The 22,245-nt window shown below is 45.6% G+C and overlaps 1 protein-coding gene across 2 annotated transcripts in view; it reads right to left on the minus strand.

Moving 5' to 3' along the window:
- Positions 1 to 12,912, minus strand: part of cltrn (collectrin, amino acid transport regulator) — a 31,614-nt gene extending 18,702 nt beyond the window's left edge. Inside the window, exons 1-3 of one of the 2 annotated variants that reach the window (XM_048540854.2) lie at positions 12,532 to 12,912; positions 12,135 to 12,193; positions 8,168 to 8,250 (exon numbers count right to left, since the gene is read on the minus strand). In XM_048540854.2, coding sequence (XP_048396811.1) covers positions 8,168 to 8,250; positions 12,135 to 12,193; positions 12,532 to 12,619 — 230 coding nt within the window. In that variant the 5' untranslated portion in view covers positions 12,620 to 12,912. The remainder of the gene's footprint in view (positions 1 to 8,167; positions 8,251 to 12,134; positions 12,194 to 12,531) is intronic. The other variant, XM_059650046.1, reaches the window with a different exon arrangement.
- Between the last annotated feature and the right edge of the window lie 9,333 nt (positions 12,913 to 22,245).

Here is a 22,245-nt window from a genome sequence, read left to right on the forward strand (position 1 = left end):
AACTGAAAAATACAAAACTTAGAAGCAACCCAGAATGAAAACGCAAGCCAAGAGAAAATGGCAAGGTTTTCCTGTTACCAGCTCTTGCTCAAATAACCGCAGGTACAAAGCTGAACTAGAATTTCTTCCATGCACAATGGCAGAATGGTGAAGGCACAATGGATTTGTTGAGCTGACCAGAACAGTTATAAGTTGCTACACTTTATGAGTGTAGGGAAGAGACTTATCAAAATCTACTGTGACACCTCTTTCACCAGAACCTGGAGCAACGCTAATGCAGCAAGAACAACTGGTTGCGTTTGATTCCAGATCTTTAGCGCAAATGGAACATATTCCTCTAGAATGGAGACAGAGTGCCTGGGAATTGTCCTTGTTTGTGAACATTTTCATCAACACCTCAACAATTTCCACCAATCGCTGTTGCCCTCTTCAAAGAGCCTGCCAAGAATCTTACTCAAATTGCAAAGCTATCATCTGAAATCGAGGCAGGAGCAAGGGGAAGCGGGTGTATTTAGGCAGTGCTGCCGTCGACAGCATGTTTGCAAACTGCAAAGTAGAGGATGATGCAACTGAGCGTGACGTCTCAGTTCAGTGTGAAAATCAGCATGTCGGCCCAGTGAAGACATTGAATCTAACAGATAAGGTGCTTCGCTCAGATCAGACAAACAGCCCAAAACATCACAACCCTCCAGCTGTTGCAGGAAGTGATGAAAGGATGGCTAGAAAACATCAAGGAAACACCTGAATCTATCAGGGTGTATTATAGATGCAGAAGTGATTTACAACCGAGCTGGCATTTGTACAAAAGAAATAGAATCATTATCCCAAAGTAGTTGAGAGGAGGGATGCAAAAGGGTATCCATACAAGCCACCAAGGAATTGAGTCTAGCCTGAAGAAGGCAAAAGATGTCTTTTACTGACCACAGATGAGCAACAAAAGCAAGGACCACATCAGCCAATGTTATAAGAACCAAGTTAAGCATCTGGGGGCTCTGCTGTTAACACATGACATTCCAGGTAGACTTTGGAAGAAGCTGGAACTGGTTGGTCAGTTGCTATGGACTCTTGTTTCTGAATATTGGGAGGTGGACCAGCTGATTTCAGTGACTACTGCTGAGATTTTTGAACACACACTAGTGTCGTTACGGTGAGCGACAATGGCTCCTAATTCATGAGCAAAGAATTCATCCTCTTCATTAGCAACGGGGAAATTCAACACTGTGCACCATACCCAGTCAAACTGAAAGGCTAAGGCAACAGTGAAAAGTTGTGAAAGGAATCAAAGAAATCAAGCATATCCAGCCCAGATACAGTCAACACAATCCTCAAATGGAAAATGCACTCCATGTTGGCACAGAGAGTAACCCATACAAAGACTTGTGGAACACCACACCCAAACTATTCTTCCAAAAACAAAAAAAAGCTACTGAAGCCAGAAGCCAGATACTCTGAGTGACAAAGTCAAGGTGAAATGGAGAAAAGTCAAACTTTATTTCATCAAACTTTATTTTGGGTGGCACGGTGGCTCAGTGGCTAGCACTGTTGCCTCTCAGCACCAGGCTGTTCAGATTCATTTCCACCCGCAGGCAGCTGTCTGTGTGGAGTTTGCACATTCTCCCCACGTCTGCATGGGTGCCGTCCAGGTCCTCTGGTTTCTCCCACAGTCCAAAGATGTGCAGGTTAGGGTGGACTGACCATGCTAAATTGCCCGTAATGCCCAGGGATGTGCAGGCTGGGTGGGTTAGCCATGGGAAATACAGGGTTACAAGGATAAGATAAGTGGTTGGGATACAACTAAATGGTTGGTATGGATTTGATGGGTCCAATGGCCTGCTTCCATACTGTAGGGATTCAGTGGTTCTTGCCAGTGGGGAGCATTGGCAAAACCAGTCAGGGTATAAGCCTTCCATGGTCTCAACAAAAGCCAGTCCAAATGGTACCTTGCAATCCATATGGAGCAGTTGTTTCCTGAATCGTATGAAATAGGAGTGAATGGCCAGGTACGCAGTCAGAACCTCTGGTACCTTACATAATTGTTGATGCTGTTCCTCAACTGTGTGCACTTGATTAGGAAGAAGAGAATGGGCCATCTGCACAAATTGCACATGAACCTTCAGAAGCAGTGGCTTACAGGAACCCAACAACAGAAATGGAATGACAACAGCCATAACATAGGACACAGGAACAACACTGCCGTGCAGTGACTGCACCCGGTTGAACATCCACACATGTACCATTAAGAGACCATCACAATTCAAGGTCTATGTATACAATACACGTGCATAGACTGTTGGAAATGAAATACAGCTAAGGCATGAGAACAAGGTGTGGAGCTGGATGATCACAGCAGACCAAGCAGCACCAGAGAAGCAGAAAGGCTGACATTTTGGGCCCGGGCCCTTCTTCAGAAATGGGGGAAGAGAAGGGGGCTCTGAAATAAAGAGAGAGAGAGGAGGGGGAGGCGATGATGGAAGGTGGATAGAGGAGCAGATAGGTGGAGAGAAGACGGACAGGTCAAGGAGGCGGGGATGAAGCCAGTACAGGTGAGTGTAGGTAAGTGGGGGTGAGGGCTGGTCAGTGAGGTGGGAGGAGTGGATTGGTGGGAGAGAAGACCGACAGGTCAAGGAGGTAAGGACGAGCTGGGCTGATCTTGGGATGAGGTAGAGTTAGAGATTTTGAAGCTTGCAAAGTCCACATTGATACCATTGGGCTGCAGGGTTCCCAGGTAGAATATGAACTGCTGTTCCTCCAGCCTTTGGGTGGCATCATTGTGGCACTGGAGGAGGCCTAGGATGGACATGTCATCCAAGGAGTGGGGAGGGCAAGTCGAAGTGGTTCGCAACTGGGAGGTGTTGTCGTTTGTCACGAAACAAGCGTAGGTCTTCGGCTAAGAGTTCTTCAAGATTAAGAGTCTAATGACGACCATGAAATCGTTGCTGATTGCCAGAAAAAAAATCCCATTTCACCCAGGAATGTCCTTTAAGGAAGGAAATCTACCAACTTCACCTGACCTGGCCAGTGATGTCCACGTCTCACAAATGGTTAATAAAAAAGAAAGTAGGTGGGGGTTGGGTGTCTGTTTAGGCAAGGCTCTGGGGCAGTCAGAGGCCCTGAGACAGTCACTGGCACAGTCTGCATACAGACCAGGGGCTTTGCCAAAGTCAGCCCTCTGCCTAGACCACTCATGGTCAGGGGATGTGTCCGACTACAATCTGGGGAGTGAGCAATGTTCATGCTGTAGGGTGAACACCACCAGTTGTGGGAATCATTTATCATCATTCAGGGTCTGGAGACTGGTCAGTGATGCCTGCGGGCTGTTTGTTGCAGTCAGTCAGAGATCTGGGTGTTAGTCATTATGGATGTAGCACAGTCTGTGAAGGACTGGAGGGCCTCGCTACCAAAAGGTGCAGGAGCACACTGATACTGTAAACTTCCAAACTTTAATAACTGGTCAGCGATTGAAACCCATCAATAACTCTTTCTGGAGCAAACTGTTTCCTGAGAAGAAAAGGACAAGGAGAAGCTGTGATAAAGGAATTAAAAGGGGCATGTGAACTAACCATCCCTGGGAAGAAAGAGGCGAAGCGGTATAAACAATCCCATCGCAGATGAGAAGTAACTATTGCTTGATAACCTGTTGCCTCGTGACAATTACAATGTCCATCATAAGCAATGTCCTGAGGTAAATGGGGTTAATTGCAGGCAAGTTGTGTTTTTTTTAGACAGGAAATTAATGCTGAATGTAGCAAGGAACAAGGAAGCTGCTCCTCATAAGAAGCTAAGTTGGTGGACTGGTGATGGTAAAAAGTGTACTCAATGATGTGGACGGACTGATCTAAAGGACCATCGATAACGTCACATCGAAAACTTCACTTGACAGAAAGTCCAGTAAGAATTCGACCTCGGGATTCTTCAGTAGCAGAACTTTGAAGTGCCACACTGCACAAAGATAGAACTCTGGGCACATCCAGAGACAGAGGCAGCTGGTTGGAATTGAGGCTAAACTGTCCCATCAATCAGGTAACGGGCAGGTTGAGTTGTGAGGCTTAACTTGAGGGATCTTCTTGAGGCCGATACGTGCAATAAAGTTTGGACAATTGTTTCAGTATTGGATTGTCTGTGAGATTCCTTAATAAGTAACTGAATTGAGGGTAGTTCATGGTGATTTACATACAACAGCGTGGGTTGAGGTGGAAGGTAATGGGAAGACACATCAAAGCAGTAGGCAGAACGGAACTGGAGGATATAGCAGGCTGCTGAAGCCTGGGAGTGGGGGCAGGGTGCGTGGGAAGGGGTTTTATAGACACTGACCATCACCATGGCTCCCACAGCAGGGGTTCGCGACAGTCAGGATGGGGGTTATTAAGGTGCAAGACTAGCCTTCAGGAGCAGCAAGGTGAAGGTCAGTGGGTGAGTTTCCACATGGTGAGAGGGTGAGTGGTAATGTGCTGCCAGCTTAGATCAAGGCCAAAGGGGGCATGGAGGGAATCGTTGATGGTGGCTAAGTGGTTAAAAAAGAGGCATACAGAAACAAGGAAGTTTTAGTGTCCTTTTATAAAACACTGGGTCAGACTCAACTGGAGCATCATGCCCAGTTCTGGGCACCACACTCCAGGAAGAATGTGAAGGCTTGAGAGATTCATAGAATCCCTACAGTGCGAGAGCAGGCCATTCAGCCCACACTGACCCTCCAAAGAGTGTCCCACACAGATCCATCCACACCCCCCCTCTGCCCCCCACTGCCTTTCCCTGTAACCCTGCATTTCCCATGGCTAACCCACCCAGCCTCTGCAACCCTGGACACTGTGGGCAATTCGTCACAGCCAATCCACCTAACCTGCACACCTTCGGACTGTGGGAGGAAACCGGAGCACCCGGAGGAAACCCACGCAGACAAGGGGAGAACGTGCAAACTCCACACAGATAGTCACCCGAGGCTGGAATCGAACCCGGGTCCCTGGTGCTGTGAGGCTGCAGTGCTAACCACTTGATGCACCTTACCACCCCAAACTCTTGGTTCAGCCAGCCTTCCATTCCCCGTTAAACCCTCAAAAGGTCATTCTGCATCCTGCCACTCTCGGTTCAGCCAGCCTTCCATTCCCCGTTAAACCCTTAAAGGGGCCATTGACACCCACTGTTACACCCTCCCCTCTTGTCACTCCAAATCGATTTGTTGCCATCCCTACTGTTCATTATTACCGTAAACAGTGGGGAACGGTGCACCTGCGGGAGCTAATCCTAACAAGATGTAGAGATGAAAACGTAACTTTAGTATCTCGATTATTATTTACTTTACATTGACAAATAGGGTAGAACAGTGACTCAGTGGTTAGCGCTGCTGCCTCTCAGAGCCAGGGACCTGGGTTCGAACCCAGCCTCGGGCAACTGTCTGTATGGAGTTTGCACATTCTCCCCGTGCCCGCGTGGGTATCCTCCCACAGCCCAAAGACGTGCAGGTTTGGTGGATTGGCCATGCTCAATGGCCCCTAGTGCTCAGGGATGTGCAGGCCAGATGGATTAGCCATGGGAAATGCAGGGGCACAGTGATAGGATAGGGGACTGGGGCTGGGTTGGGTGCTCTTTGGAGGGTTAGTGTGGACTACATCGTCTGAATGGCCTGCTTCCACTCTGCGGGGATTCTATGAACTATGGAGAAAACAATTCATTACAGGAAACAAATCACAACAATGCAGAATACTCTGTCAAGTAATAAACCAGATTTGGGATTAAATGAAGGCTTTGCTGAGTAAGCAGATTACTAGACTCAGGGATATATGAAATGGATTGGTCTGACCTCAAAATAGGGTGTGAAAACAAAATGTGCCTTTTAAATTTTATTATCAAAGGACTTTAGACAACCTGTGACTGAGTTGCAGTTAACACTAGAGTTGCAATTGAAAAACTGTTCTCGTAAAACAAATGACTTTATTTCCCCAACAACACAAACAGGCTGGGCAATAACTGCTCATACAGTTCACCGCTTCTCTTACACTAATAGCTCTGGCTCCAACCGTTTAGGAGAGACAAATCAGATGGAGTGAGTAGGTTGATATAAAATAAAAAGCACATTTTTAACTGGGCTAGAAATGTAGTCCATTCATGACTCGAGGGGGAGACAGATCACGCCTTTCCAATGTCGCCTGGAAATATCTGTCCTGTTAGTATTGGCAGTAAAATATCTCAAATGTCAGATTTTTATGCTCAATATATTTTTGGCTCATTCAGGCTTAATGCTCAGTGCCAATAGTAGGCCTCACTCCAGCTATGATATAGATTCAACCCATTTCTACGGAGTATTTAGGGAACTGGCGGGTGCAGATGTGTTGGAATAAAGAGCTTCAGACCATAAGCACACACTGATGCCTGATTTTGTTCTCTTCCGTGATGCAGTGAAGCAAACTTCAGAGAATTACAGCCAAGACAAGCCATTCAGGCCCATACATCCAAATCCCCTGCTATCCCCCTACCCTACTTAGCCTAAACCTATTTATACGTGCTTCTGTTCATTGCTCCTTTGTCTAACATGCCCGAAATCTACACTGTATGTTGCTCACACATCCTGTGGTTGTGAATGGTGCATTTTCAGTGTATCTGGCTCAGTATTTTCTCTGGGAGCCTGTGTCGGATTTGATAGTGTTGTGAGAATGAACTGGGCTCTCAGCCTTCATGGAGGTGAATGAACAGACATCCATGAATCAGTTCAAGTACGTTTCTTCCACCTCCGCAATTTGGAAAAGAGTGAAAAAAACAACGGACTTTCTTTGTGAAAAGAGGCATCCACTGTAACCTAGGGAAGAAATCAGATGGGGTACCTCTGATATCCAACAAAGCCACAGATCCCAGGCACTGCAACTGTGTTGTTATTTACCTTGATACAATGGGAATGGATTAAGTAAATCATGGATTGATCAGCTTCCAAATGTTAGCTAACAATTGCTCAATTGTCACTTCATTCCTCCAACATGTTTGATAACAATTACCCTTAACTCCCTTAATAAAAATCAAAGAGATTGCAGATGCTATAAATTAGGAACAAAAATAGAAGTTGCTGGCAAAGCTCAGCAGGTCCGGCAGCATCTGTGGAGGGAAAAACAGAGTTAACATTTCGGGTCTGGTGACCCTTCCTCTATAAGCTGATGTTTTCCCAGCCGCCATCAGCTCTGAGGAAGGGTCACCAGACCCGAAGTGTCAACACTGTTTTTTCCTTCAGATGCTGCCGGACCTGCTCAGTTTTTCCAGCAACGTCTGTGTTTGTCTCTTTGCTCCCTTGTTGGGCTGGGTAAAGGTCTAATAGATCATTCAAGAAGAACCCCCGTGATCAAAGGACATCAAGACGCGGGCCTAGATATTTAACAGAGCGGCCAGGTAACTGCTGGCAAAGGAAGGGTTTCCCTCAGTCCCCAGCGAGTGGCCAGACCTGATCATCATTTTGAAGCCCATTTCATAGCCTCCAGCACCAGTTGGCAAGAGGCAAAGAGGAATCATGGACTGGGAAAAACATCAATGACCCCAAAAGATATCTCTGACCCCAGAGACATTTAGGGTCAAGGGGCATGTCAAATAAAGGTTATGAGGTGGAGATATCCGGGAAGGGTATCCAATCATGCAGAGTGGGTTATTTGAAGCGTGTGAGTTGGCTCCAATATAGAGATGTTAATTTATGGAGGGCTGGGTTAGGAGAACGCTGTTGTTTCTCTTGGCCTGCAAGCAGTGGTAGAAAAACAGTTTACCTACAAGCAGATTGGCAAGCCCAACCTCCCCTGAACTGTTGGACTTTCCAAACCCCAGGGAACCCAGTTAGCCACTGTTAAGGACACGAGAGACAAAACCTGGAGCATTCAGCCTCACTAAAAGATTTAAGCAAATAATCTGACTCTCGAGAGCCAGTTGGCTTCCAACATCACCGAGACAGCTTGGCAACTGCTAGAATTGGAAGGAGGTAGACAGGGAGAGGGACAAAAACAGGAATTGCTGGAAAAGCTCAGCAGAACTGGAAGCATTTGTGGGCATGTGCCGATGCAGGGGAAGATGCTGTGGGGCGGCTGGGAGAGTGAGTTTGGTTCAAATTGGCGATCTCTTCAAAACACTTGTTTTTAAGTCTCACCCGAAACAGAAACAAATCACCCAGCCAATCTTCCCAGGATGATTCATTTTGTGAAGCACTTACCCGAATGTTTTGTTCATTGATTTTCTCATGCCATAGGCCATGGTTGCTTGAAAGTAGAATTGTTCGTTTTCATCCCATTCATACTGTCGGTGAACAAGACTTAAAATCAGTCTCAACACTCAGACCTTTCCTCTTCACATCTCACTTCTCTGAAACAAGGTAGCAGACAGCAATGTTGCACCTGGCTTCAGCGGCAACCCCCTCCTGGCCAACACTGCCTCATGCATAGTCAGAAGTTGACCAATAGATTCGCCAGTATTATTGACCGTTAGGAGCTCTGCAGCCAGTGGGCTCAAATCCCACCATGGCAGATGTTGGGATTTGCATTCAACAAAATATCTGGAATTAAGAATTTAATGATGAGCATGAATCCATTGCCAGTTCAAATAAATAGGGAGAAGCTACTTCTGTTGGGCAGAACCCCTGTGAATTGAGGGCATAGAAAGGAATTGACTTATATTTGTAGAGTCTTGTAATGATCTGAAATGTGCTTCCCTCAACAGCACAGTGTTAATTATAATACATGGGTGGAACAGAATTTGGAGTCACCAGGAGGCTGTAAAACTTCAGGTTTTGCTGCCATAACTTCAGGTAGCTCTTTTGGTTTGCATCTCCTCATCTCCGTCACATTATTAGTCTGAAGGAGAAAGTCAGCATTATCTCAGAGGACCACGGGGCTGTTCTCTCGTTAGAGAGAAACAACTGGCGGATGGAGAGTCACCACGCTTCAAGCGACGGGCAAGGTTGAGAAGACAGGCCCTTCACATCGAGTTCAGGCTGGCACTGATGGTGCCAGTCTGAATCGCAAAGCATCCAACCGGCATACAGTGCCCTATCACATTCCACACAGGCTGGGTGCTCCTGGCTGATCACCAGCTCACCTCCAGGGGGACCAGCTCAGGAGAGAGTATCCAGGGTTGCCTGAACCTAGGCACAGGGGGTAGGGCACAACATGCCTTGTTACAAGTGGGTACAGGAGGGGCATTTAATTCCCTAACCCTAGCCCGCTGCTCCGAAAGCAGCTGACACCACTTGGGTGTTCCCTAAGGTCCCACCTGCATGACCATCCTTAAAACAGCTTCAAGATCAAGACTGCATTAAAATTGCCTTATCAATCCAGCTCACCAAACACAAAGTTATCACAAGTGTGCATCTAAATACTTCTGACACGTGATGAGGGCCTGTTTGCTGTGACGTAGACCCCTAGGACTCTACGCTGAAGTGTCCCAGTCATAGTCATCCAATGTTAACATATTCCTGCTTGTTCCCCCTAGGTCCATGTTGCATTAGACAGGCCCATTGAAGCAAATCATTAACTGAACTGTATCGCGAGCTGATTCCAGTGGCTCAGCTTTGGAGAGTAATTGCTTTTCATTTGTTGCAGTGGGAACACTGGGAGAGTAAAGGCAGCTGAGTAGAGAGGCAACATTTTGCAAAGATCTGCCTTCATCATCTGGGCTTTTGTCACAAATGTTAAAGGAAAAATAAAACAAAAAAAACTTCACTTCCATCCTAAACGCTCACCCTCACTCCCCAAACTCACTCTCCTTGCCCCACTGATACCACTGCACATCTCCACCCATATCCCTCAAATGCTCAATCCCAGTCTTCCTTCATAAACAGTTTTTTCCCACCTGCAAAATTTAAAGGTCAGGAGATTTAGATGTCTTTTTGGCTTGACTGTTCCCTTGGCAGCTTCAGTGAGTTTATTCATATTCATACTTTTAATGATCACAAAGGTCATCTGACCTCATCCAAAGGTCACCATACCCCTCTCAAAGGACTAGAACTCTGCAAAAGGGTCACCTCCCTCCCCAAAGAACACTGGTGGCTTTACAGGCCTTCACCTGAGAATAGTAGAACCCATAAGTTTTATATTGGACATCTCGTCTGCAAAAATTGGATTGGTTTGGGGGAAACTGCACTTTAATATGCCCAGACAACAAAGTGTGGAGCTGGATGAACACAGCAGGCCAAGCAGCAAATGCTCCTAAGATGTTGCTTGGCCTGCTGTGTTCATCCAGCTCCACACTTTGTTGTCTCTTTAATATGCCCAGATTTGGTTGGGGTGGGGTTTGGGAAAGTGTGGTGAGGGTGGAGGAGCACGGCAATTGAGCCTCAGACATCATTTTGGCCAAAGAGGAGATGCTCTCCTTCACTGGAGAAATTCAGGCTGATGTGTCATGAAGCTACTGAGCGCCATTTAAGTTTACCCAGACCTAAGAGCTACTTACCGGTACTTCCCAATGGTAACTAAAACCAGGAATTTTGGCTGATTTGTCACTTCCTCTGTTACACACGATTGTGTTTTCCTATATAAATCCATATTGCTGCCTATCTATATCAGAGCCACATGCATTGTTTGAGTATCAACAGCAAGAAAATCAATAGCAAGATCCAAGAAACTCCAATGCTTGTTTAGTTATGTCCTTAAACTTGGGAGTACTGAAACAATCACAATATTAATGGCATGAACATATTCCTTTCATTCACACTGAGAAAAGCCATAGTTTGAGGAGAGATTGGAAAATTTCAAGACTGTTCTCCTTCAAACAGTGACATTTAAGATGTGATCTATAAAGGGTTCCAAAGAAGGGCCCAGACCCGAAACGTCAGCTTTACTGCTCCTCTGATGCTGCCTGGCCTGCTGTGTTCATCCAACTATACACCTTGTTATCTCAGATTCTCCAGCATCTGCAGTTCCTGCTATCTCCAAAGAAAGGTGAAGTTTTGTTGGGTTCGGAAGTGCAAAAGTATGGGTCAATGGCTTGAAGTTTAAAATCATTGGAAAAGTGCTTGGAATAGAGAGGAAGAGGGTTCTATACTTAACTTTAAAAAGGGAGTTGGTCAAATGTTTGAGAATCAGAATAGAAATGTGGGTTGGGGTGTTTGAGCGGTCATTGCTCATCCAAATTCCTTGCACAAGAGGGATGGGCCAAGTTGCCTCCTTCTGTGTCTCTATAACATGACAATAATGGAAAATTTTTGTCAGCGGATTTTAAACCAGCTAATCGGAGTAGGGGTATGAACAATGAATAATTCCATAACCCTTAAATAACGGGAATCTCTCAACCTCGGCTATGATGTTTCCAATCAATTCAACAGTTTTTTGCAAAGAGAAAGATTCACAACTCCACGGTACTTTGTGTGAAGTGCTCCTTAACAACAATCTTGCACTGCCTAAAGACTATATCTTTATTTTTTTGCTTTCTTTTCATCTCTGGCAAGGTGAAAAGACTGCCACAGCAACAATTGCTTTTCCAGTCTCTTCCTCTGCCTGTAATACCCATTTTTTTTCTCCTGTCTGTTTGTGTGTGTAGAGGGAGAGTTTATAAAGGGGTTAGAACCTTAACCAATAGAGTTATACTTCGGCAGTTAATAAAAGTTAACCTGCACAGAATCCCGACAGTGTGGAAACAGGCCATTCAGCCCATGCTGACCCTCCGAAGAACATTCCACTCATCCTATCCCTGCATTTCCTATGGCTAATCCACCTAGCCTGCACACGATGAGGAATTTAGCACGGTCAATCCAATCTAACTTGCACATCTTTGGACTGTGAGAGGAAAGCAGGGGATTTGGAGGAAACACACGCAGACACGGGGAGAAAGTGCAAACACCACACAGACAGTGGAATCGAACCCAGGCTCCTGATGCTGTAAAGCAGAAGTACCAACCATGTAATATTGGTAATATTCACACTGAAAAGTCATTCCTGTTCAGTATGGAAACCTGCTCAAGCTTTCCATCAATCAGGTAAATTAAGAGAAAGACAGGGAATTAAGTTCTTTTAAATTTTGTCATGTCTCAAGGAATATAAGGGCTTGAATTCCAGCTTGTTGCTTCAGTGGGGTTTAACGGCTAATTTTAAGGTTATGCCCCCTTGTTCCAAACACTGCCATGAGCGGAAATACTTTATCTGATCAAAACCTTTAATCGTCTTAAACAGCAATTAAGGTGAACTTACTGCCTTGTCTCCAAGGGCTGCATTCAGGCTGATTCGCACTTTGTGAGCATAAGGAGATTCTGTAATTAATATGACCAAGAAAACATCAAACTCTCGAAGCAAGGCAGAATTGTCTCTATTAGTAAAAGGTTAACAGCACAGCAAGACGCAGTGAAGGTTGGGGGGTGAGAAAGTTATTCAAACATCTGAAACGAATTTAAGGGTCATTCCAGAAATGGTTTTTAATCTGACTTAGCATCAGTACATATTCGGCAATGTTATTACGTCAAAAAAATGCAAAATTCATTAGCAGCAAAAATCAGAAATGATTCATATCCATAATGCGTTTTAATTGTGATATCATCAGAAATTTAATGTACAAATTCACAAAAGCAAAGTTTCAGTTAAAGTAACAGACCTTTGAAACAGAGCTTATTCACTGCTGCAGCATCGGACCCTCTGGACGGGAAGATATTGAAAACGAGAAGTAAAATCCCAAACCACATCCTTACAGCTCGAGAGATGTTGCAAAGGCTGATCCTCGGAGAATGTGGTCTTATATTCCCTGTCAGATGAAAATCAGCAGCAGGAATGGGTGGAAAAGTGTGTATACAGGTCTGTAAAAGGCTTAATGATTAAACTAAGATGTTCCCCTGGTAAACAATCCTGCTGATTTTTACAGGCCTGTCATTACTACGCTACCTCTCATTGCCAGTGATACGAAATGGAAAGAGAATTCTTAACAAGCAAACTCAACAGAAACGCTGCTCATATTGGAGAGAAGTGATTGCAATTGAGACTGCGGGCTGTTGAGCTTACAGTTATCTGCTCAATACCAGCCAAGAGGAGGAATTAAAATGTTTAACAGCTTTGTGAGTGCAGCTTGAAGTAGCACTGCTCTTGAAAGTGAGTCACACTCGTAATTTCTACCTACGGGAAGCGATAGGACCTCCACCATTAAATTGGACAAGGATTTACCCCTAAAAACCACAGCCCAGTGAGTCATTGAGTCATACAGCATGGAAACAGACCCTTCAGTCCAACCAGTCCATACTGACCATAATCCCAAACTAAACTAGTCCCACCTGCCTGCTCCTGGCCCATATCCCTCCAAATCTTTCTTATTCATGTATTTATCCAAATATTTTTTAAACGTTGTAACTGTACCCACAACCATCACTTTCTCTCGAGGTTCATTCCACACATTAACCACTCACTGTGTAAATAAGTCTTTTTAAAATCTTTCTCCTCCCAACTTAAATATATGGCCCCTACTCTTGAAAACCACCGCTCCAGAGAAAAGATTGTCATTCGCCTTATCCATAGACCCCGATGTATTTATAAACCCCTATAAGGTCACCTCAACCTCCCACACTCCAGTGAAAAATGCCCCATCCTATCGAGCTTCTCCTTATAACTCAAACCCTCCATACCTATCAACATCCTGGTAAATCTCTTCTGAACCCCCTCCAGCTTAATAACTTCCTTCCTCTAATGGGGCAACCGGAACTGGACACAATGCTCCAGAGGTGGCCTTGCCAATGACCTGTACAACCTCAACGTGACGTCCCAACTCCTACGCTCAAGGGTCTGAGCAGTGATGGCAAGTATGCTAAATTCTTTTTTTAATGATCCGGTCGACCTATGAAGCAAATTTCAAAGAATTATGTACCTCAACCCCTAGGTCTCTCTGTTCTACAACACTATTGAGAGCCCTACTTTTCCCTCTACGAGTCCTGTCCTTGTTTGTATCGCCAAAATACAATGCCTCGCATTTATCCAAATTAAGCTCCATCTGTCACTCCACAGCCCATTGACTCGATTGATCAAGATCTCTTTGTAGCCTTAGAAAACCTTCTTCATTGCTCGCCACACCACCAATTTTGATGTCATCCGCAAACTTACTAACTGTGCCTCCTGTACTCTCATCCACATCATTTATGTAAACGACAAGCAGAAGTGTGGACCCAGCACCAACCCCTGAGGTTGAGCTGCACGTCATTCGTGGGAGAGGTGAGGGCGTGGATGAGAAATCAGTTCGCTCATTTAGCTGGATGGCTGGTTTGCAATGCAGCCAGATGCCCATAGCACAGGCTCAATTGCTATATCAGTTGTGGTCACTGTGAGAGTCTCACCTTCTTCAACCTCACCCTTAACCTGAGGCACGGTTACCCTCGGGTTAGACTCACCACCAGTCATGTTTCTGTTAAGAGTGCGTGGTTGGGAATGTAGTCAGGGACTATGGGAGCTTACCTTTTATATGAACTTCTAAAACACATGTCACAATATAGACTCCAAGATAATAAAATGTGAGGCTGGATGAACACAGCAGGCCAAGCAGCATCTCAGGAGCACAAAAGCTGACGTTTCGGGCCTAGACCCTTCATCAGAGAGGGGGATGGGGTGAGGGTTCTGGAATAAATAAGGAGAGAGGGGGAGGCGGACCGAAGATGGAGAGAAAAGAAGATAGGTGGAGAGAGTATAGGTGGTGAGGTAGGGAGGGGATAGGTCAGTCCAGGGAAGACGGACGGGTCAAGGAGGTGGGATGAGGTTAGCAGGTAGATGGAGGTGCGGCTTGGGGTGGGAGGAAGGGATAGGTGAGAGGAAGAACAGGTTAGGGAGGCAGAGACAGGTTGGACTGGTTTTGGGATGCAGTGGGTGGAGGGGAAGAGCTGGGCTGGTTGTGTGGTGCAGTGGGGGGAGGGGACGAACTGGGCTGGTTTAGGGATGCGGTGGGGGAAGGGGAGATTTTGAAACTGGTGAAGTCCACATTGATACCATTAGGCTGCAGGGTTCCCAGGCGGAATATGAGTTGCTGTTCCTGCAACCTTCGGGTGGCATCATTGTGACACTGCAGTTGTTTGTTGCGAACTGAGCAGAGGTGTTCTGCAAAGCGGTCCCCAAGCCTCCGCTTGGTTTCCCCAATGTAGAGGAAGCCACAACTGCACCTCCCAGTCGCAAACCATTTCCACTCCCCCTCCCATTCTTTAGATGACATGTCCATCGTGGGCCTCCTGCAGTGCCACAATTATGCCACCCGAAGGTTGCAGGAACAGCAACTCATATTCCGCCTGGGAACCCTGCAGCCTAATGGTATCAATGTGGACTTCACCAGTTTCAAAATCTCCCCTTCCCCCACCGCATCCCTAAACCAGCCCAGTTCGTCCCCTCCCCCCACTGCACCACACAACCAGCCCAGCTCTTCCCCTCCACCCACTGCATCCCAAAACCAGTCCAACCTGTCTCTGCCTCCCTAACCTGTTGTTCCTCTCACCCATCCCTTCCTCCCACCCCAAGCCGCACCCCTATCTACCTACTAACCTCATCCCACCTCCTTGACCTGTCCGTCTTCCCTGGACTTACCTATCCCCTCCCTACCTCCCCACCTATACTCTCTCCACCTATCTTCTTTTCTCTCCATCTTCAGTCCGCCTCCCCCTCTCTCCCTATTTATTCCAGAACCCTCACCCCATCCCCCTCTCTGATGAAGGGTCTAGGCCCGAAACATCAGCTTTTGTGCTCCTGAGATGCTGCTTGGCCTGCTGTGTTCATCCAGCCTCACATTTTTTTATCTTGGATTCTCCAGCATCTGCAGTTCCCATTATCTCTCACAATATAGACTCAATGTCCATGGGATGAAAGGGACAACATCAGTGCAGATACGAAAATAACTATTGGACAAAATAGCTCTTTGGATTCTCCCCAAACTCTAACTGAGGTCAGTTGCGCCAGACAAATATTGAATTTGGGCTTTCAAATTTCAATCTCTGCTGCACATCAACTTTGCGGTGGCTTCACACCCAGTCCTTCAAAGCTTTAAGGACGTCGCTGAGTCCTCATAGCCCATAGCTCTATGACTTCTGTGAGCCCCCACCACACGCAGCAGATGCAGTGGATTTAGCAAGCATAAAGTAAAACAACAGCTCAGCCTGTTCTGTCGATTTTGCAACCCAATGTAGGACTTATCAAAACATCCCTCTTTCTCGGATACATTAAAAAAAGCTCTGATCGTTTTCCCTGATGATTTTCTTTTAAGCAGGAGTGAAAACAACTTGTTATGAAGGATTGTAACATCAATAGATCTTTCTTGCTCTCAGGAATACTGCCGGAAATTAATTCATCAACCTCATTGCAGAATGCTTCGAAACAGAAACTGCTTCTGAAACTGAACAAGCATCGTACCAGAGGTATTTTATCTTACTGGGTAATCCTCTGACATCTTTGTTTGCCTCCAGTTTGAACAAACCAGCAGTTAGTAACGATGGAAGATTTTGAGCCCAAAGTGAATGTTTGCTGGGGCATTCAAAGCCAGCTCCAAGTAACGCTGGAAATTGAGCCTGGAATTAAAGAAGATTGAGGAATGCTGACGGAAGGACAGTGAACTGAAGCGCCAATCCTACTTTTGTCTCTCCACCACTGCTTACTAATTCCAGCATGTTCTGTCCCAGGAATGTTTGTGTCAATCAAGTGATTGCATCAATTCTGTATCGAGTGGTATGCGGATTTGTGGATGAATGAAATGGCTTATCATCCACAATCCTTCCAAAAAATTGAATGGATCAACACTGGAAGATTTCAGAAGACCACCCCACTGCCTCAATGACCAGAACTAAGTTGCCCTCTCCTGCCCTCACTGAGAGAATTGCTGGTGACGATTGGGCGTGGGGTGAAGAACGGATTACATGTTCCAAAGAGAAGGCAAGCGTATGGTGATAAGTCAAAAGGTCACACAGCCTGGAAATAGACCCGTTGGTCCAACTCGCTGACCAGATATCCTAAACTGATCCAGTCCCAATTGCCAGCATTTTGCCCATTTCCCTCTAAACCCTTCCTATTCATGTACCCATCCAGATGCCTTTTAAATGTTGTAATTGTACCGGCCTCCACCACTTCTTCTGGCAGCTCATTCCATACACACACCACCCTCTGTTCAATCCCTTTTAAATCTTTCCACTCTCACTTAAACCTATGCCCTCTAGTTTTGGTCTCCCCTACCCTGGGGGAAAGACCTCTGATCTCCTGTCTTACCTTTTTACTGTGATATTCAGTGCCCCAGTTTTCTATAACTTCTATTTTTGATGATGTTGCCTAAGAGCATCTACAGAATCTGCTGATAAGTGTAAAAACATTCACTTTTATTTAAGAACGTAAGTCCGTCTTCAACAGATGGAAGGATAATTGAGATTCTGCAGCCTCTTTCCATTTTCCGCCGATTTCCCTAGTTCCGGAGGGGGAGGGGGGAAGGGAGGTTGGTGGTCAGGTCAACCGGACAGGTCCCTTTTGACATGACCTAATTCCCCACAGGCAGCCCACTCTCCAGGCTGCTGGAGCAGTAATGCCCTTGATCTCAGTACGAAGCAGAATGCTCCGGGAGATGTCACATGTACTGAAACACAGTGAAAAGTGTCATTTTCTGTGCTATACAGGCAGATTGTACTGGAAAAAGTGCATCAGGGTAACAGAGCAGAGAGCAGAATACAGTGTGATAGCCGCGGAGAAGGTACAGAGAGAGATAGAGATCAACATCAACATTTGAAACGTTCAGTTTCCCTAAGGATGTTACCAAGGCTGGAGGTCTTGAGTCTAGGAAGAGGCCAGATAAACTAGCATTCTTTCACTCGAGCACGGGAAGTTGAGGATTGACCTTATAGAGGTTTATAAAATCATGAGAGGCATGGACACATTGAATAGCAAAGGCATTTTCCCTAGGGTTGGGGTGTTCATAAACAGAGAGCATAAAAGGTGAGAGGAGAAAGATACACAAGTGACCCGAGGGGTAGCGTTTTCACACGGAGGGTGACTCGTGTGTGGAATAAATTGCCAAAGGAAGTGGCACAGCTACAAAATTGAAAAGACATTTGGACGGGAACAGTTCAGAGGGATACAGACCGAGTTTAGTTTGGGATTATGGTTAACTGGTCGGGTTGGGCTGAAGGGCCTGTTCCCGTGCTGTATGTGCCTCGACTTGGCACCTTTCAAAACTCAGAGCGAACTCAAAGCATTTGATCCGAAAGGCAGAGCCTTTGAGGTGCTGCATGAATGCACACACAGAGGTCATTTTTCTACGCCGCCAAATCCCACAGCAATGAGTTGAGCATTCTCGAGAAGAGTTAGACAGGGCTCGAAGTGTTAACTCTGTTTCTCTCTCTACAGACGCTGCCAGACCTGCTGAGTTTCTCCAGTATTCTCCATGTTTGTTTCAGATTTCCAGTACCCACACAGGTTTGTTTTTATTTAATGCAACAAACGGCTGGTTGACTGCATTTGTTTTAGTGGAGCTGATGACCAGTATGCAGCTTTACTTTGGAATTGGCCAGTTATTGTGCATTCAAGAAGACAGACACAATCTCAGCTAAACATCGTGGGGAGTGCTTCAGGGAGTACAGCGCTCTGTCAGTACTGCACTCAAAACAGAGCTAGATTAACTCGTGTCGTTGGAATTCAAACCCACCATCTTCTGTCTTGAAACCTAATAAGATAGGTTGAAATCTAAATAACGCAGTACTGCAATAAAAGCACAAAATGCCGGAGAAATTTCGTGGAGTGTTCTGAATTTAGAGGGAAGCTTCAACTCCCGAATGAGTTACATTTAAAGCTGCAGCGAGTGAAAGATGTTCCTGTCTGGAGCAGTGTTGCATTTACAACAAACACAGCGGCACCTTCCGAATTATTTTCCACATCCCTTCCACTGCCTTCCTTAGGTCATCCTGGGAATCCTGCTGGTCTTTTTTTTCACTCAGTAATGGTGTAGTGTTGTCCTTGCTCTGTACCTGGCCTGTCAGGACCATTATAGAGTTTAGTTGAGAGTCCCCTACCCCTGTGGGTCTGGAGTCACATGTAGGCCAGACCAGGTAAGGATAGCAGATTTCCTTCCCTAAAAGACATCAGTGAACCACATGGGTTTTTACAATAATTGATGGCTAGATTTGAATCCGAGAACTTTTAATGAATTCACATTTTATTCTCCACTGCAATCCCATGTCTCCCAGAACATTTTAGATTTCTGTTCCAGTGATGTTACCACCACGCTATCCCCTCCCAGTATGCAAATAATCTCTAACGCTAGGGCCAAAGCAAGCCACATGTTTAGTTCATGGACTAAGAAGTTGCTCACACCGCAGCTTCTTCTGTGATTAACATTCTGTGCCTGTTTGTGTCTGTCGAATTCACACACTTCCTTATTGCAGTCCCTATGTACTGCCCAACATAATCTCTGCTGTGGACAGGCGGACTGTATATTCAAGCAACGGGCTAAACAACCATATTAGGCTGTTATATCACATTCCAGCTCTTAAACGCAGTCTGTCCCTCTCTCTTAACCAGAGTTGACACTGAATGAAGAGGCTAATGCTGACTGGCAATGTCATTATCAAAAGCAAGGAAAATGGGCAATGGAGCAGCCAGGGGGCTTCTCAGTTCCCAGCTGAGCTGCCAGAAGCCTTTTGGAATCAATGGGATGAGAGGTTTTATTTCTGCGGCAAGTCAAGAACCTGTCGAGGAACAACCTTCCAATACAGCAAGTATCTCAGCGCACATAGCCATCAGCCTCCTTATTTCCTCTGCCCTTCAACTTCCTGTCATCGTTTTCCTGTGACCCCACCCTTTGTGTTTTCACCCTATTACCTGGTCACCACTGTCTCTTACCTGGTGACTCACTTCATATGGATTGCAGTTCTGTACTTGTCTTCAAAGTTCTTGTAGTGCTGATATCTGAGCTGGTGACAGTGAGGGCCATATGAAACAGGAGGAGCAAATGAAATGGTAAATTTTGTTCATTAATGATGTTCTGTTGCATTCTCTCTGTTTCTTAATTACCTCCTGAAGCTGCTCTGAATGACAGACAACAGGTTATGAGTATCTTAAGACATAAATTCAGACAGGAGTGATAAGTGTGGTCAGGTGACCAGCAGCAGAAATGGCTACAAGACCGGCTAAGAGCTACACTCAAGCATGCTGGGAACTTTGGTCAATCTAGTCTAAACTCTGGGTCAAAACAGTAGCCCGGAAATGTTGTGACATTTCCTGCAAGCTGTGACCTACAGTTTCCTGCGTTGACAAAATAAGGAAAGTTTTATGTTAGACGTAGTGCTGCCACTTAGATGGACCATGGTAATTAAATATTTGGGAGTTGTTTACCAATAAACTTCACCAGCTGGGATCGAAAATTGTGACCAGGGTTAGTCAATTCATTGGCTGGGTGCTAGCGAAGTTTCTGGAAAATGAGCGCACCTTGGGATATAAGTCACCAGCACAAAGGAGCGAGTCCTTGAGACTAACATTTGAGAAGCAAATGCCCAAAGTTATCTTCAGAGAAGACAAAGAACTGTGAGGCAAGATCTGCATCAAGAGCGAAATTTGGCTGCTTCCCTCAAATCCAGGTAGTATTTGTTTCAAGTCAAACTTGTAGAGTTAAAATATGAGTTAAATGTGAATTAAGTTGAATAAAAATAAAAAAGCGAGCTAAAGTTGAAGTCTGAGGTGCGTGAAGTAAATGTTGTAACAGAAGTATGTTTACGTTGAGGTGACACGGTATGGAGCTGGAAGAACACAGCAGGCCAGGCAGAGTTGCCTCTGACTCCAGCATTTGCAGTTCTTGCTTTCTCGATGTTTATACTGAATATTGGGACCCCAACAGTTTAATAAAGAAGGGACTGTTTGATGAAAATCAAAGTCAACTCCCTGTCCCTTTTCTGAGACACAAGCAAAGAATATTTGGGTAAAAGTACTCCATTTGGGTACTTGTGCTGAGGCAAATGGGAGGGAGAAAGGGGTTAATTCAGGATCTCCATAGCCTGCTCATCAGTGTAGCCATCAAGGGGCAAGTTATCGCAAGAACATCTGATGATCCTCGTTGCGTTCGGTGATGCCGGATCCCACAGCGCTCTGTGGCATGAGGCTGAAGGAACTCTGTTTTTATTGCTATCCCACTCACCAGACCTTTCTGTTGCCTCTACAATGTACTATCCAGACTTCTGCTACCCATGTCGAGATGTTGTAACAACGTCATGTATTAGCATGTGCCTGTGAAGGGTTTTGGGGCGTTTCATTGTGTTAGAGACGGTATCTGTTAAAGCAAAGTATGACGCATATTACAACCTATTAGGACAGGTAACCTAAAACCTCACAAAACCTTAAACTCAAGATGGTGCCAGACTATGGTAACGTTTTGCCAGCTGTCTACAGCAGATCTCATTCTTACATATCATATAACTGTCCTGCTCTTCCAAATCTCAGTTCTAAGTTTGCACAAGTTACTACTATTGAACCTAAAATCTGCTTTGGGAGTTGGGTTCAAAGGGTATTGCAAAGAAGGAAAGTAGGGAGGGATGTGTGGAGGGTATTCTATCCGGATGCATCATGGCTTGGTAAAGCAGCTGCTCCGCCCAGGTCCGTAAGAAACTACAGGGAGTTGTGAACCTCGCCCAGGCCATCACACAAACCAACCTTCCATCCACTGGCTCCATCAACACCTCTCATTGCCACAGTTAAGCAGCCAACATCATCAAAGACACCTCCCGCCCCGTCATAACCTGTTCCAACCTCTTCCGTCAGGCCGGAGATACCAAACACGCACACAAACAGATTCAAGAACAGCTTCTTCCCCACTGTTATTAGGCTTCTGAATGGAGCTCTCAAATTTCAAATCGAATGCCGATCTTGCTTTGCAGTGCACCTTCTATGCAGCTGTATCTCCTCAGCCTGTTCCATCACCCTGTGGTCTTTGCACGTCATGAATTGCATGTACTACACACAAAACAAAACTTTTCACTGTACTTAGGTACATGTCACAGTAGTAAGTCAAATCAAGTCAAACGGGATGAACGCCAGATGAATGATGACACGGTCAGCGTACAAGGGTCCAGGATTAGCTGGTGGGCTGGGGAGGAGGCTGGAGGAGATTACAGAAATAGGAAGAGTGAGGGCATGGAGAGATTTGAAACTAAGGATGACAACTTTTCAGAATCAAGACACTGTTTGGCTGGGAGTTAATGCAGGACAGTGAGCAGAATGGGGTTTGCTGTGAATGAAGTCAGTCGAATTTGGATTGACTTCCAGTTTTCAGGAGGGGGAATGTGAGAGAAAAGGCGGGAGTGTGTCGGAATAGTGAGCCGCGAGCTAACAAGGGCATAAA

Source organism: Stegostoma tigrinum, chromosome 12 (genome assembly GCF_030684315.1).
Source record: "Stegostoma tigrinum isolate sSteTig4 chromosome 12, sSteTig4.hap1, whole genome shotgun sequence".
Taxonomy (NCBI): Eukaryota; Metazoa; Chordata; class Chondrichthyes; order Orectolobiformes; family Stegostomatidae; genus Stegostoma; species Stegostoma tigrinum.